The sequence below is a fragment of the Girardinichthys multiradiatus genome, chromosome 14 (assembly GCF_021462225.1).
Source record: "Girardinichthys multiradiatus isolate DD_20200921_A chromosome 14, DD_fGirMul_XY1, whole genome shotgun sequence".
Taxonomy (NCBI): Eukaryota; Metazoa; Chordata; class Actinopteri; order Cyprinodontiformes; family Goodeidae; genus Girardinichthys; species Girardinichthys multiradiatus.
This window is the reverse complement of record NC_061807.1, coordinates 16,807,812-16,824,650: the sequence shown is the minus strand read 5'-3', so window position 1 is coordinate 16,824,650 and position 16,839 is coordinate 16,807,812. Positions and strand designations below refer to the sequence as shown.

At 37.1% G+C, this 16,839-nt stretch overlaps 1 protein-coding gene across 4 annotated transcripts in view; it reads right to left on the bottom strand.

The window, feature by feature from the left end:
- Positions 1–16,839, bottom strand: part of nlgn2a (neuroligin 2a) — a 283,069-nt gene that overhangs the window by 143,516 nt on the left and 122,714 nt on the right. For all 4 annotated transcript variants that reach the window (XM_047385104.1, XM_047385107.1, XM_047385106.1 and 1 more), the window contains one exon: positions 13,352–14,142. In XM_047385104.1, the coding sequence (XP_047241060.1) occupies positions 13,352–13,847 (496 nt within the window). In that variant the 5' untranslated portion in view covers positions 13,848–14,142. The remainder of the gene's footprint in view (positions 1–13,351; positions 14,143–16,839) is intronic.

Here is a 16,839-nt window from a genome sequence, read left to right as displayed (position 1 = left end):
TAACATTGATGCAAACATTGTGATTATAGAAAAGAAAGATACGAATAAGAAAAATGTGGATTAAAAAACTGTAAAATCAGATGTTTTCCTGATATCATGAAACTTCAGATTGAATGCAACATTAAAAGAAGTCAAAATAAGGACAAACAAGCCAAATAGCATAGTTTGATTGTTAACAATCTTGAGCAATGCTAAAGCTCACTGAAATAAGGATCCAGCATATAAAGAAAGAAATGTGACTTGAGTGTGACTGAGATCATCTGATGGCAACAACAGCAGCTCCACAATTATTGAAACCCAAGGTAATGATATGTGAAAAGTCCTAAAAGACATATTTTATTTCAGTATAATAATCTAAACCTTTGCTTCTCCTAGAAACTAACTTAACGTTTTGAAGTTAATCTGGTCATCCGGAAACTTTAAATAAATAGTCCATACCTTCTGTTTCCCTATGGTATAAATATGATGTGGCAAAGAGGCCCATTTCTCTTTGCCCATCTTCAGAATGGGAAAAACAAGAGAGCATTCCCTTCAAGTAATGCAGTTGCATCAATAAATGGCTACAAGAAAACCTCTACTCGATTAAACTTGGCTACATCTAGAGTCAAGTTTAAAACAACCTGAACTGTGACAAGCACGGCTAGAGAAGGCATCCAGTTTATCATGGCACTATGCAGTGAGGAGGAATCAGAAGTTAAAAATGTTCAAGGCTCACAGTTGAAGCAGGAAAAAGTGGCATTTATTCCAACACACATCTTTATCAAATGTTTCAGGTGCTGTAGTTAGTTTATAGCTTCCATCAGATGGGGAAACAAACATCACTGTGATTCTCTCTCATGCCCCATTCATATCATATTATTTGACAAAATATAAAGCTCTGCTTTATTATTTTTAGCATTAATAATGACTCTTTTTTAACTTTTGATTCAATGCTAGTAACAATACAATGTTCTAAACATAGTAATATATAAATTACTATACTTGTTTCTCTGTTATTTAATTATGTCACAGACATCTTCTTATAAACTGATACATTTTGCTTTCTTTCTTTCATGGGTCATTTTACCAGGCCTGTCACCTACAGGCCAGCAGCTAAATGTTGCCCAGGGTATCTCCAGTCCCCTCCATGGTCTGTCAGTGTGTGCTGGTTCTTAAATGGGATGTTTAATTGATAGGACAGGCTGTATCAGCCTTCATCAAATCCCATTAGATGCACTTCATCAGTCCCAGTGTTAAATAAGATGATATCCCAGATTGCACTACAGAAGCCGAGCCAGAAGAACATGGGCGGCCAAAGCCTGGGAGCTTATTATCTAAGCACTGTTAAAGTCAGCCCAATTCCCTGCAGGCTAAAAAGATCATTTAAAATGGACTCTGTGGTGCTGGATCCTATTTCTGCCTTCACTGCTCATCCAAAGCATATGGAGGTGACTGGGAATCTTTAAGAAAACCAGAGGGGATGCGGGGGACACTCATACGAGAAATTAATGTAGAAGGAGGCCAGAGAAGGAGAAAGAGGAGAGGAAGGAGGGAGGACAGGCATGAATGAAGCAAAATGAGACAGAGATTGTTGTGATCATGTGATGTAGGGAGCTAAAATACACCCACACGTGCATCATCGCTCATATTCCAACCTCAAATTCTCTACATTCTCTCCATCTCTCTGGTGAGCAGGCTATAAATAGGCTTGAGCTGAGCTGCTGCTAATTCCTTCATTCAGAGAGCAGCAAAAAGCAGAACGCACTCGGCCTTTCATGCACGGCAGGAATACACATGAACTGGTGGATGGCTGCCAAAACAGACCCTCAGTACTCCTGAAAGAGTTCCTGCATCTTTCAACATTTTTCATGTCTGTGGATCTCAGTGTGTTGCTTCTGAAGGAGCGATTATTATTTAAATTACAATTTAATATCACCAATAAGTTAAAGTAGAAACTGAGCATAATGTCTTGTAGAAAAATACACAAAAAAGTAATTAAATTGTGTAATTGCATGGGTCCGCAATAAGACAAATGGCGGTGGACCTGAGTTTAAAATTATAAGGGACTGAAAGGAACAGTATCACCACATCATGGCACTTCAACACATATGCTGGGGTGGTCTGTGCTTGGCCAAATTATAATAAAACAATAGAAAATGTGTATAACGTGTCTGTGTGGAAATCCAGTTTCTCCTGGAGGAAAGTAATTGGTTTGACAAAGTAAAGCTTAAACTTTAAATCAATTTAAATTTGCTGCCTTTTGCATTTTGAGTATTTCCATAATATGTGTTTTTAAATCATTGTGAAGAATTAAAATTAAGGATGATTTGGTCTCCAAAATCACACAGCAAGCAAACTTTAAGACTTCACAGCATGATGTCTTTGAAATGTGATCCATTGGTTATTTGACCTGCTTGTGATATATATTAAAAGTGTTTAAAAGAAGTAACGGTGTAAAAGGTAATGCAATTTATTTTATAACATTCAATATTTGTATAGGAAGGGAACAACAGGGCAAGACCTGAAAAAAGAAACTCACTAAGAGTTAAAGCCAGACATGGAAAACTAAAACCTTTAAAATGTCTGCAGAGTTTTAGCATCCATCACCTTTTATCTCTATGTTTTAACGCCACATTTGATATTTCTGCTCAGTTCAGGTCAGTGCTCTGGATTTAAGACCTGGAAGTCATGTCAGAGATGTAAGAATAATGAGGGCCAAAGCAGGAAAATCTGACAAACCACATATTTAAGTTTCTGGCAGAAGGAAGCTGGATTCTCCAGATTTCAAACAGACTTATTAATGGTCTGTTCAGCATTTATCTAACACAGGTTTGATTTTATAGGAGACAGCGGGAGTGTTTTAGGGTATAGTGCCTTCCATGGTTAATCTTTAACTATAGTACATTTATTCAGTGGGGGAAATAATAAATTAGAGCTTTCAGTTTTATTAGTATATATGACAAAGAGGCTTATTTCTCTCAGCCAGTTTTCAAAATAGGAAAAGATTAAATGCCATAACGGGGAGAATGTGTGTCGATCTTCATAATTCAGAAAATGCACAGCCACTCATCCAAACATGCCTCTATCTACAGTCAGGAAGCTACAAACTGTTTACAACAACTGAATCTGTGATGAACAAGGTTCGAAGAGTTAGTGAGAAGGATGGTAAGAGAGGTAAAAAGAGATCCCCAAAGGTAAGTGTTAGAGAACCGCAGCAAAAAGTGTTATCTTGGGGTCATTTATAACATGAATAAGATTGTAACTACTGTATATGCCAAATGGTTGTTAGGGAGGCATGCCAGGAGGTAGCTTTTTCTGTCCTACAATCACAAACGTAAATATGTTGCATATGTTAAACTCTACTAGGTCTTTAACTGGAACCTTGTGATTCGGTCATATGAGACTAATATAATACTAATATATAGACAGTCCAGGTAGATCTGGCATAAAACAATGACTGAGTACATGTGGAAAAGCATCCGAATCCCACTGTTCCTCATCTTCCAAATGTCATTCGAACCTTATTGGAATTCATGTTATCATGGACTCTAAAAAGGATTTTTGTACAACAACTTCATAGAAGCGGGTTAGTAAGTGGTGATTTTGTTAAAACAGTTACTTTTAACATCAGATTATTTTACCACATAAAAAAACTACTGCAGAAAATATGGATTTATCCTAAGGCATTTTACATATCTTTACCAGGGTTGCCAAAAAAGTTAAAGAATGTGGTGTGAAATTATTGAATCTCCACTGGTAGAGACTGTTTTTAGTAAAACATTAACTAGATAAGCAGCTCCTACTGCTACTACTATGTATGCAATTCTATGATGAAACTAGACAAAAAATGGTGGAAAATGTAAACCAGATAGCTTAACAGAGTATCAACCATATGAGGCATATGAGCAGTTCAGAAAATATGGGTCCACCGAAAACAAAGAGGACTAATATGTTTGTTAGCTGAGTTGGCTGGCTTTGATTTGGCCCCCTGCATTCATAAAATGGGCTTAATTAAAATGATATTTTATTCGTGTAAACTTTCCCAATGCCACTGGACCGCATGAACCTAATTCTCATATTTCTAAAATGTTATAAAACAAATATTTCACTAATATGTTAATAACAAAATCACCATCCTACAGTGTTTCTGTTTTGTTCTTGAGTGGATTAAGTGTCATGCATAAGAAATAAACTGCATTAGTGCTTGTAATAAGGAAAAAGTTGAAATAAGATACACAGATATTTCAAGAAGCATTTCCCCACAATGTCATGACTGGCCTGGTAGGTCTTTGTTTTCTTGTCTTGTGACACGGATATGTTGATACAGTAGGTTGGAAAATGTCTTGCTGCTGGAGTGAAGGGGACATGCCTTTGTGATAAAAATAGTATTTATAGTTTGTTAATGGTGAAAGTGGATCACTAGAAAACTGGGTATTATTTGATTATGTCACAGAAATTGGACCTTCATAGTTTATGAAGTTTGTTTACGACCTCAGCTGCCACCCTCATGCCTCATCAACATGAATTTAAGTCCTGTTCAACACCTCCCCTGATATTTTTAAGGCTTTTAAGTGAGACTCCTAAAGAAAACTTGATAGAGAGATACAGTTTCTCTAAATTTAACTTCTCTTCATTCCCTTTTAAATTCAAAATAGAATCCTATTTTTTTCTCCTGACCTAAAAAGGAGAAAAAACTTCTTCTTGACATTTCCCTTTTATTTGTAAAGCTAGCACAAAACATTATTCTACAAATTTTGTTTCGTCTTTCTCTTGGTAAATTTTTGTTGCCCACAGGAATGTTTGGCTATCCCTTTTCTGTCCTCTAGACCTCCAGCTGGTCAAAAAAGGTGGCCTAGATGGCCAGAGGGTCCAAACAAAAGAACCGCTTTGGTCAGGAGCTAGAAGCAGGCACTTGTAGACTAAAAAACAATCAATATGATACAAGCAATATGCTTACAAACTGCAAAGTTAGCTTTGCTTTAAAATTAACAGAACCAAATGTCATTTTAAACTTGTTTGATTTTATAAAAACTCCTCTCAGAAGATTTTCTTTTTAATTTATCATATAAATAAACTAAACACAATTGTTTTTTGTTTTTTTTAAATGTGCCCTGCCAGATCTGTATCAAACGGCATCCTTTCTGTGTGATATAAATCTTCCTACATGACCAGAACAGATAAAAAATGAACACAAAAAGCAGACTTGGTATTGTCTGCAGCACTCTGACCAATATGACAGGAGAGAAGGTGAATGAGCAAAAGAGAAAGACAAGAAGACAATATTTTTTTAGGTGCAAAAACTATGATGGACTCCATAAGAGTTGGACAGGAAGGCTGCAGGTGTTCTGACCTCCAACCCCATTTCCAGATCCAAAACTTCTATCAGACTCTGCTTCCTGTCATGTCCTTGTCTGTTTTATTAAAGACTCAAGTTTGTCTTCAGTTGTAGTGAGCAGGCTCTCACTAATGAAAACTGTAGGGTATGTGATGAAGGATGTGTGAGCTGCATGTTCCAGCAATCTTACATTCTAGAGGAGTGGTACTCTGGCTGTAGAAAGACGTATGATCTATATTTCCATGCCTTTCTCCTATCTTTGCACCATGACACGTATCAACTAAGTCTGCCTTGAAAGAGTGCTGATATAACAGAAAGAGCTGGAGGAGAATAATCAAGTATTTCTCTGACATAAGAAAGAATGTAGATCATATTTCCAGTGCTGCTTGCTGGCACCTTCTCTCTTTCTATTATTTATCTCTTTGTTTTCATTGAACTCCGGCCCTTCTGACGACGCTGCAGCATGGTCCCGTGGACGCTGTGAGCATTATTGTATTAGTATTGAACTCCTCTTGATGAATCTCCTCAGAAAATTGAAATATTGCAGGATGGGGAGACTCTGGAGTTTGAGCTTGATGGATGGAGATGGAAAGTATTGGATGGAATAATTTATGGGGTTCTCTGCTTGCACCCTTCAGCTCAGCCAGAGAAGCGCACCACTGACAATGCGGAGGTTAGCAGTTCAAATCTCAAAGGGCTTTCTGGCAAAACCAATGCAGCCCCTTCTTGAGGGGTCTAATTGAACATAACAAACATCTCAAAAGGCGCTTTTGTAGCAGTTTATTTGGATGAAACCCCAGTTTAACACAGATTAGGTTGGTTAAAGATGTGGTAAATGGCTGATTTGTTTCCAGACTTAGTTGATAAAACAATGCTATTGTCACAAGGATGCTTACAGATATGCTAGTGGCCTGAAAATGCCTAATTAATTGCTAAAACCCAAATGTTTCCTCATGAAGATAAAAAAAGAAAAAAACTTTGAAGTTAGGATGTGGTCCCAAAATAATGTCAAGAAATTGCCATTTGATTGAGTTGCTGCCAAAGCTCTGAGATAATGAATCCTGCATACTGGCCATCATTTACCCATTTACACTAAGCTGAGCTTGGCCATGGAGTCTTGCTCTGTGTTAATGGCTGCTGACTGCTGAGAGAATCATGGGTTTTCCTGTGGGCCTGGGGGCGGTGGCAGTCCTTCCTTTTCCCTGCCTCGTCCATCGATCTAGCGTGACTCTGCAGGAGCCACAAGAAAACCTCTTTCTATGATTTATGGGATGCTGTCTCCAAGGGAACCAATGGAGACCCCAGCCTCCCTCTGTTTGGTGAGAGAGTGCCCTGCCAGTTTCCCTTGGGCCTAAAACATAATATTATAGAACCACAGCAAAGGGGAAACAAGATGTGTAATAATTAACACGGCACATGATAGTTGAACTCTGAAGTAAATTTTTTACTGCAACTAGTGGAAATCCGAGACCATCCATCACTAACTAAAGGTGGTGAAACTTAATATTTGTAGGGTGAAAAGGTTACAGAGAGTATTATGTATTATATATGACTATGTACAAGGTAGGGGAAAAGCATTAAAAGCAAGACAGAATGCATTAGGCAGCTTGGCAGGTTGGTTGCTCAGAGCAACCTACAGAATTCATCACCATTTTTGCATTTATTCAAACCTAGAGTCAGTGATGTTAAGACACATTTTCTTAAGGGACCTTATGAAATGTTGAAGGACAATTTCCATTTAAAAACGTCATCTGTGTTTTGTTCTTGGACTTGCTGTCAGGCTTTTTCAACTGAATACAATCTTAACAGCTGAAACTCAAATTACTGTCTTGACACTATATAGTGGGGTAACAACTGCCAGAGTCAAGCTATTAACAATTCAGAATCAAACTAATAGTAATTTGGAATCAAGATAATAACTAGGCAAAGAAAAGCTAATAACAATTAATTTTCTAGCTAATAACTACTCAGACTCAAGCTCTTAACTAGGTTCAAGCTAACAAATAGCTAGAGTTGTGCAGCAACTAGTTAAAGTCAACTTAATAACTACTTAGACTTGAGGTAATAAGTATCAATCAAGCAGCAACCAGTTAGAGATGAGATAACAACTAGTCAGACTCCAGCTCATAAGCTGTAAGAGTCAGCCTAACAACTAGCTAGAGTTCAGCAATAACTCATCAAACTACCAGCTAGTCAGTTCAAAGCTAATACCAATTTAGAATCAGGCATACAACTTGCTAGACTCAAGCAATACATAGGTAGAGGTGAGCTAACAACTAGTCAGATACATTCTAATAACCATACAGAGTTAACCAAAAAACTAGTCAGAATCAAGTCCAAACTAGTAAGACTTAATTAACACCTGGTTGGAGTCCAGGAACAACAATAATAATAACTAGTAACGGTCAAGCAAAAAGCTATGCAGAGTTGAGCTAATAGCTACTTAGAATAACATCAACAGCTAGTCAGAGAAATTCAAGGAATTATTTATTTTCTTTCATTACACCTTGGAACATTTACAAGAGCGAAGTGTTTCCACTGTTGTTTTTACATTTGAATATCGTCTGTGTAAAATTACACAAAGATTGCTAAATGTATCCTTATGGTAATTTGTTTGTAGTACCGGTTGACCATGTCTGAATCCAAGAAAACAAAAACAAAAAATAAGATTACGCATAAATGACGATGAGGACAATACAGCATCTGTGATGCCTTTTAAATTGATATATTTTAGCAACAATCATGAGCACAATTAGTGCTTCAACAGGAATGATCATTGTTTAAAATAAAAATAGTGCATACATTTAAACAACAGCCTAATGCATAGCTGTTGAGGTATAATGGAGGTATAAAGATCTATTTGCTAAGAAGGTTTCGACTTTGAGTTGCTGTAAATGGTGAAAATTCATTCTGAATAGACCCTGGTCTAATTAGCTGTTGGCTTCACTCTGAGAGGGTGTTAACTTAACACCCTTATGAGAGTATCTTTCTGATTTACAAAACTGAAGACTTCTTACCACCTACTGTGGGTGAAATACGGCTTTTATCTGCTTCACGGAACTGTATGTTAAAAAAAACTAAACTGTACTTTTAGTCAGATGTTTCTATACTGAAAATAATTAAGATTTTTAAATTGGGATAAGAAAATATAGGCAATTCCGGGGCTATACATTTAAAAAATAAAATAATAGTCATTTTATGTGGAGAAAATATTAGACAGCCATGATTCAAGCACTGTAATGAGACAATCTGTTTTTAAAAAATTGTGTTTTTTAAATTAAATTAAATTTTTAACTGTTTCCATCTCAGCAACACATTCATGCATGGGTGGGAGAGAATTAATGGAAAAAACAACAACACATGGCTTTCTTTGCAACATGCTAAACACTTTAGTATTAATTAAATAGCTATGAGTAATTGCCAAATGGTAGTGAATTTGTTTATCTATGAGCAAACATTGATGTCAGTGTCCCACTTTTTTCCCTTTTGCTCTGATGGCAGCAATAAGAAATATTTCTGCAGGATTAATCTACTTAAAACTGGAGGAGGTTTTCAAGTATTCTGTCTAAAGGGTGCCCTAAAAAGAAGAAGGATACAAGAACGAAGCATCTGGAGGCAGAGAGAAAATGAAGATCGCAGCAAAAGAAACTGGAACACACTCAAAGTATATATGTGTCATATTATGTGGCAAGCTCTGTTTTAACTACTGGCCAAACACTGTTATTTTTGTTTCCACTTTTCCCTTTTCCAATTTACCAAAGTCCCTATGTCCTCTTCTCAGCAGGAACTGCAAGCAAGATATTCAGAACAAGTGTGGGAGGAATAGCAGAGGAAAAGAGAGCATAAAACAAAGAGACTAACCTGCGCACACCTCACTAATAATGATTTTTGGCACCATCGAGAATGCTTAGTGAATACTAATGTTCAGCGTTAATAAATTTCCACATTCAGAATCTGTTTTACATCTGTATGACATTTTTACCAACGGGAGAATATGTAAACAAGTTGCTGGTGCAGTATGTACCGTATATATTTCTGTTTGTGACATTTACATTTTCACCACATGTCAGACAACTATGAGGGAAAAACTGGTTGTGAGATGTGATGTGTAGTGCTGTATGCTGTTTGAGCCCCAGAAGCTGTAGGTGGCCGTGACGAGGTGTTGAGGGCTGAAACTGCAGTGTTGGAGGGGAGGGGGAGGTGAGAGGGTGTTAGAGCTGTCAAGTGAAGGGAGAGCAGAAAACTTGGAGTAAGGTAATGTTCAGAGTGGAAATCAGAGTTTGTATAACACAGAGAACAACATACTTAAAAAATTAAATAAACTGCTTTGCATGTTAATGGTTTTGAATTCCACCAGTTTATTTCTTAACCTAAGTCCTGAGATGGCTTTGGTTGGTAACTGATGGAAAACACAGTGCCTTGCAAATGTATTCCCTCCCTTTTAACTTTGCATTATAGGGCAGTCTCAGTCTTGCCCCAGATTCTCATTTGGATTTATTTCTGGACTTTGACTAGGCTGTTCTAACACACAAATATGGTTCGATCTAAACTATTCCTTTGAGGTTCTGGCAATATAGGGTTGTTCCTCTGCGCTCGGAGAAGAGGAAGTCTGTGGAAGCTTCTAACAGGTTTACTTCTAGGATTATCCCAGTATTTAACTACATCCTTCTTACCCCTCTGCTCTGAGGGGTTTCCTTGTTGCTGCTGATGAAAACCATCCCCACAGCATGATACTGCCACCACCATATTTCACCATAGGGGTTAGTGTCTACATGGTGATGTGCAGTTAGATTTTGCAGGGGATCAATGTTTTATACACAGAGCTAAATATAAAGATTGATACACAATAAGAATGTTGACAAACCCAGAATATTTTTTTAAATTGAATGTTTTTGTAACTACACCTCCTGCTCTTCAATACACAGACATTTAACAGTCTATTTCCATTGAAAAATTGGCTCAGAGATCAAACACTACATGTTCTGCAGGTAAAATCTGCCACCATGATTTTTACAAACTTAACAATACCTTATTTTACTCTAACAAAATGCAAGCTTTGTGCAGCCTATATAGGACATAAAGAAAGAGTCAAATTTCTAACATGTTATTGAACACCCAGGGCTGTGAGACAGAGGGCTGATGGAAGCTTGGAGACTTCATATCAGATCTACCGAAGAGACAGAAATATTTTTCTTTTTTATTGCTCTCACAGCTAGTTGTGCCTAGGCAAACAGAAATGTCCACATTATGGACCGAAGAGGGAAAATGCCACAGAAAAATGAGAGAAAAGTCAAATATCAAATATTTTTCCTCATAAATCATCAGAGCACTGCTGCGGGCAGTTAGAAAAACTCAAATTCAGACATCAGCTTGTTTCTGAAACCCTCTTACAGCACCCATACATATTAAGGATCTCAAAACAGTGCTTATCATTTCTCATAAATAATACAATACAGTTTACATAATGTAAACTGTATTGCGGTTTACATTTTAGTATTTGTAGTTTTTTTGTTTATGTAATGAATTGTTTCCCCATAAAGTGCCCTTTACTTGAGTCTACGCAGCCTTGATTAGGACTTGTTTAGGAGAAAGAAGTGATATTGTGCCTCAGTAGGACATACTTGTTTGAAAATGGTTAGATAAATGCAAATAACAAAAATTTGAGTTAAAAGAAAGAATAGAAAAGCAGCTATGTAATGCTTCTTTGCTAAGTGGCTTCCCAACAAAGCAGCTACTGTGTGAGATGCCATAATGAGTTCTGTTCTGGAATTGGATTAGGGAAATTAAGACTCTAGCAACTCCCCGTCAAATTCATTATGTGTAATACAATCTGCTAACTGGATATCCCTCTTCCTTTTAAATGTATTTTATCTTGTCAAAGTGAAATATAAACAAATAAAAAAGCAATACTCAGATGTGTTGCTGTAATATGAGAGAAAAACTAACTCTACAAAACAGCAATAAAGGAATATCTAATGTCCTGTCAACACTAAAAAGGACTGGTTCCAAAACATATTTTTTCTTCAACACCTGTAATCTAAATACAGATTCGACCGTGTTGATATTAATTAAGGTTTCTGAACTAAAGCAGTTTCTGATAACTCCAAAACATTGTAGTTTGGGGTTAGACCATCAAAATGTAACAATGTTTATTACTGTTAATGTATGGGCCAATCAAAAAGAATAATCTGAGTCAAAAAATATCAGGATTTCAAGATATTACAGTGTAAAAAAATATTTAAACCCAAACTGAACTAAAAAATAATACAATCTAACTGATTTTATTAAAAAAATAAAAAAACAATTATAATAATAGTATTAATTATTTATATATTTATTATGATAGCTGTTGCTGTGTTATCCTTAAGTCCTTTCAGATAACTGTTGCACATTTGCCCCAAATAACTTCTGATCTTAATCAAACCTGATGCCTGTATATGCATTTTCCACACATACCAAGGATCATATTGTTACTTTCCTGCCATCTAGTGGTCAGAGTTATGCCCAATAATGCCTAATTTGCATACTAAAATCTGCATGTGTATTTATTGTATGGGCTATATTCTCACAGAGAAGGGGGAAAGACATGCAGCAAAGATCCCGAGGACTGGAAATAAATCCCAAACAGATGCATCGAGGACTCATGGCCTCCGTACATAGGGCGCACTCTCTAACTCTACAGCACGTCTACTCATTATTTTCTTGAACAGACAAACAGTCTAGCAAAAGCTAAAGCAAATAAAAAATGAGGCACCTAAAATGACAGAAATTAAATGACAGAAAACAAAATTTCAAAATTTATACCTTTTATGTTCTTATATTATTCCTCTTAAAGAGAAATCTAAATAATCTAATATAGGTAAATCAAGTCAAAGCTGCACAAAACCAGAGAAAAGAAATAAACCAGTAACCTCTGATTGCTGTATCTCTTGTGATTTGTATCATTATGCTCTCTGTTAGGTTATGTTGGGGGCCGGGAACCTGATGTTATCTTATTATCTAGAAGCGTTATCTGACAGCAGTAGTTTGTTTATTTTACCATTACAAGCATGTGGCACTTTTGTTTGACAATTGGCTCTTCTCTACCATCTTAAATGCTGTCGTGGATCTTCTTTTTTTTTAACAAGAGCAAAGGTTTATTCAGCCAGCTGACTGGCAGTGCACAGAAATTTCACTGCCAGTCAGCAATGCAATACTTGTGTAATTTCTGGGCTTAAGAGGTTTTTACCTTGGTTGAACCATCAATCCCACCTGCATCTCCGTCAAAATAGTCTAAACCATACAAATTGTATGAAGGGAAATTCTAGAAGAAACTATTTTTTAAACAATCATGTACCTTGATGAGAAAAAACTGGCAGCTACTTAAAAAGGACCAAACAGTGCAATTTTAGCAGTTATTTGTTTGGCCAATTGTGTCCAAACTCTGGTGCTTTCAAACTTCAAACGTAAAGGAAAGTTAATAACTGACAGGAAATGCTAAACAATATAACTGGACAATTGCTAGGTAGACACAGAATGCTCTACCCTTGAATCTTAAAAATGTGTTGATGTTAACATCATGATCACCTACTGAAACAGTGTGGGATATTTACAAAAAAGATTGATAAAATCTCTTAAACAGCAATATCTAAAAAGACGCCTGATGCGGAAGAGATCTTTATGGTCGAGCAAGTGGTAATGATGCTTTATTCTGCTTTCAGAATGTATTGATTTCTGATTACATGTACATATTAGGCCTTTTAATGACCTTAGGTTTAAAGTTAATTTGATCATGTTTATTTTTCTTTATCATTGCATCTTCTACAAACAACTCTTCCAGACCAAAAAAGAGAGGTCTGCTTTGTCTACCAAAAATATGTAAAAAAATCAAATGTATTACCTTGTGTATGTACAAATTTTGTAAGTTTAGAAAACGCACGGACACAAGAACTAATGGGCAAATACTTAAAAGTAAAAATGTATTGATGACTGTCACCTACACAAACACATTCCCCGCATTTCCCACCTCGAACCCCTCACTTCACATAGCTAACTTACCATCCTCTGTGGGCACATAGATGTTGAGGTAGAGGCAGTCCTCGCTCTGGTTCTGGATGTATCCCGCCGCCACGTCCAGGTTATCCGTGAACCAAACCGGAAGCATTATCTCTGGCAGCACCCCGTGGACGTTCTGAGGGCAAACGGGTGCAAACTGCGTGGCGTTGCGGATCTCCTGCCAGGATCCCGGGGCTTCTGGCGGCTGAAACCGTCGGTCTCCGATGGGTGCTGTGGCATAGGGCACTCCAAGGTACTGCTCCACAGGTCCTAAAATCTCATTGTTCAAGTCCTTCTTGATGCCTCTGAGCTTGCCATAGTTGGTACTGACTATGGGATGCTTAGAAGGATCCATTCTCTGGCACGAGGCCAGACTGATAAACAGGACAAGGCCCAGCACAGTCATGAGGCAGCAGTCTGTCATGAATCTCAAGGGCCTTGTCTTGTACAACAAACCCTGCCGACTCTGTTTACGAAGAGTTAGATGAAGGGTGTACATGGCTGGAGTCAAAGTGCTCAGCCGCCCACTTCTAGTCTGTTCTGTCAGTTCGAACCAGTAGTGAAGAGGGTAAACCCTAACAAGATAAAACACCAAAATCAGACAAACTCTTCAGTCAACACCAGGCAGAAGTCAAGACAGGGTGCCGGGGAAAAGGTGCTGGCCCGTAGTTTGAGATCCAGGTCAGTGGCGATTCTGATTAGAGGCTATCCAAAACACTTCTCCAGGCATGGTTCTGTTACGTTCCATACCTATCCTTCTCCCATTGCCCGGATAATTGGATTGATGAAGGATCCTGCAGAATGAGACAGAGAAATAGAAGGGAGCCGGGTTTAAAACAGAATGATGATGAAGAAAGATGAGAAAGAAAAACAGACGAGAGAGGTTAAAGCACAGCTGAAACTCTAATATATTTGGTGGTTTTTCCTTTTAACTGTCGCCAAGCTGAGAAAAAATAGCAATGAAATTAGAAGACTTTCTAAATCTAGAGTCAACACTAAGAAGATGAAGCAAAACGGGTTTCATTTTGGGAACATACATCATGGTGATTAACATGTTTAGGATTGGGTGATATCAGTTTTTTAAAACCTTAAAAGCTGCCTCCATTTTTTTTTTTTGTACTGTCCCACAGAGTAAGATTACACATTTTAGACACATAATAATGTTATCTTGTATTAAGACCAAAATATTTCTATTCATAAGCCAAATAACATATGAGCAGAAATCAAAACACAGATGGCACTGCAACTTAAAGATGTCTCCATAAAATCATGTGGAATGAAACTGTAATTCTACAAGAAATTGAAGAAAATGGCAGTAATTAATTATCAATCATAGTTTTAAACCAGAAAAGTCATGCATGGCTAATTGACTTATAGTAGCACCATACAATCTTTCCATTCGGTTAGCTCACTGCAATAAAATGTAAGACTTATAGCACAGAGTTGATGAATCATAAAATTGTTCTTGCCTATTTTGGTTAAACATTTAAAATCCAATTTAAACATCTACTAACCATATTTATACAAAGCCTGACTGAAGCTTGAGCCCTACTTATAAGCATATTTTAGATGCATTTTAACCAAAATGCAAAATATTAGATAATGGGGTTTTAACATCCGACAGAAACAAAAAAAAAAAATATGTAAGAAGCACAACCAAACTGTAAATTTAACGAAACTGCCTTAAGAGCACAAATGGAAGCTAAAACGTTGCTTGATTTATCTGTATTTTGGTTTGAATGTCAAAGAAACAATTTCACCTTCTCTGTCACACAACACTTTCAATAATTGTTGACACCAGTTTAGATGTAGGCAACAGTCTGATAAGAATTTATTCTATGGAGACTAGCTGAACCCAAAATGTCCCTCTTTGCTGCACAAAAAAATTTTAACAAGGGCCTTTGGAATAGAAACAGGCCTGCAGGATCACACATCCTCCTCTGTACCTTACAGTAAACAGAAGTGCTTTAACAATGAATTTATTTTTAGACCCAACCAGAATGTTTGTTGTAAAAAACTCTTAGTTTCATCTGACCAAAGCACACAGTCTGGGTAACGGTCCCAGTAGATTTCATCAACTCCACACTTCGTTTGTGAAGGTAGGATAAAAAAACTCCCAAATAATCAGCTGGCACATAAATAGTGTTTAAAGGTTGTTATGGATTCTTAGTAACCAAAAATTACTAATCCTTATTTAGAATCCCTAAAAGCAAAGTGCACTTTGAAGATTTTTTTTGCCATCCTTACATCCTGCTATGTGCGGTAGCAACATAAATATGCATCATTTGTCCCAATTCCATTTGTTTTAAGCATTTCAATTATTCCTCTGATTGCAGATGTGGGAAAGTTAAGAAGAATAGTTATCATCTTGCAGGCATGTCCTACATCTGGCTTCTTTAAAATGGCATTTTTCTCTAGTCTGGCGACCTGTCCAGAGTGTACCCCACCTCTCGCCCATAGAAGGTGGAGAAAATGGATGGATGGATTTTTCTCTAGTCTTTCCCAGTTACAAGAGTGGCTAAGATAAATGGGAAAGAAATCATGGATTACTAATAAAAAGTTCCTTAAAGTACATGAAGTTAATAAGTATTAGTAACTTTATTAATAATTCATTTTAAGGGTCATGGAAACATGGAGCTTTACAAGCTGTGCAATGACAACAATATGCCTGTATGTAGTTGAATTCTTATATATAAAATAAACCTTTACTTTTTGACCAGATTGAGGCCAAATTTCAGCTTTACATCCAAGGAAAATTTTGATTTTATTTAAATCAATTTTAATGTCACTACATCTACAGAGCGGTTATTTCCACCCAATTCACTCACTTTGTTTCATCGTCAGAGAAAAGAATGCTGAATCCCCCTATATACTATATTTTGCTTGAAAACCATGAACTGGACATGTTCACCCTAAGCAGTAGTGACCTGTATTGGGACCAAATCCTTCCTAGTTGATCTGTGTTTAACATGGCAGCTCACTCATTTATATTACACACAAATCTCCACAGAGAGCCAATGTTTTCCAGTGCATGTAGCCGAGCCACTTCACGAGTCCTCATCTAACGACTTTGCTACTGATGCCTAGATTTTTGCGGTTATTAATTTCCTGGAGGCTTTAGGGTTGCTTTTGCAGATAAAGTACAGTAGATAGAGTGGACAGAGAGCAGAGGCTGGAGATTAGGGTGATCCTTTCACTGACCAGAAAGGTCAAAGGTCAATAATGTGCTCTGGTAAGCAGCTTATAAAAAGGCTTGGACATTTTCTGGCTGTACGTAGAACACGGATGCACTCGGTAAGCCTTAAGTGACCCACAGATGAATGAGAGGCCACTCGTAGTACAACGATTCATGTAATCTAAAGTGGAAATTTTCAAATCCTCGTGTAACAGAACCAGAGTCAATAAATATACAAGGCTTGGCTGAGATTATAACAGCATAACATAACATTGCTGAATAGTGTTTCCCATTGACCAGACGTGATTTCAACATA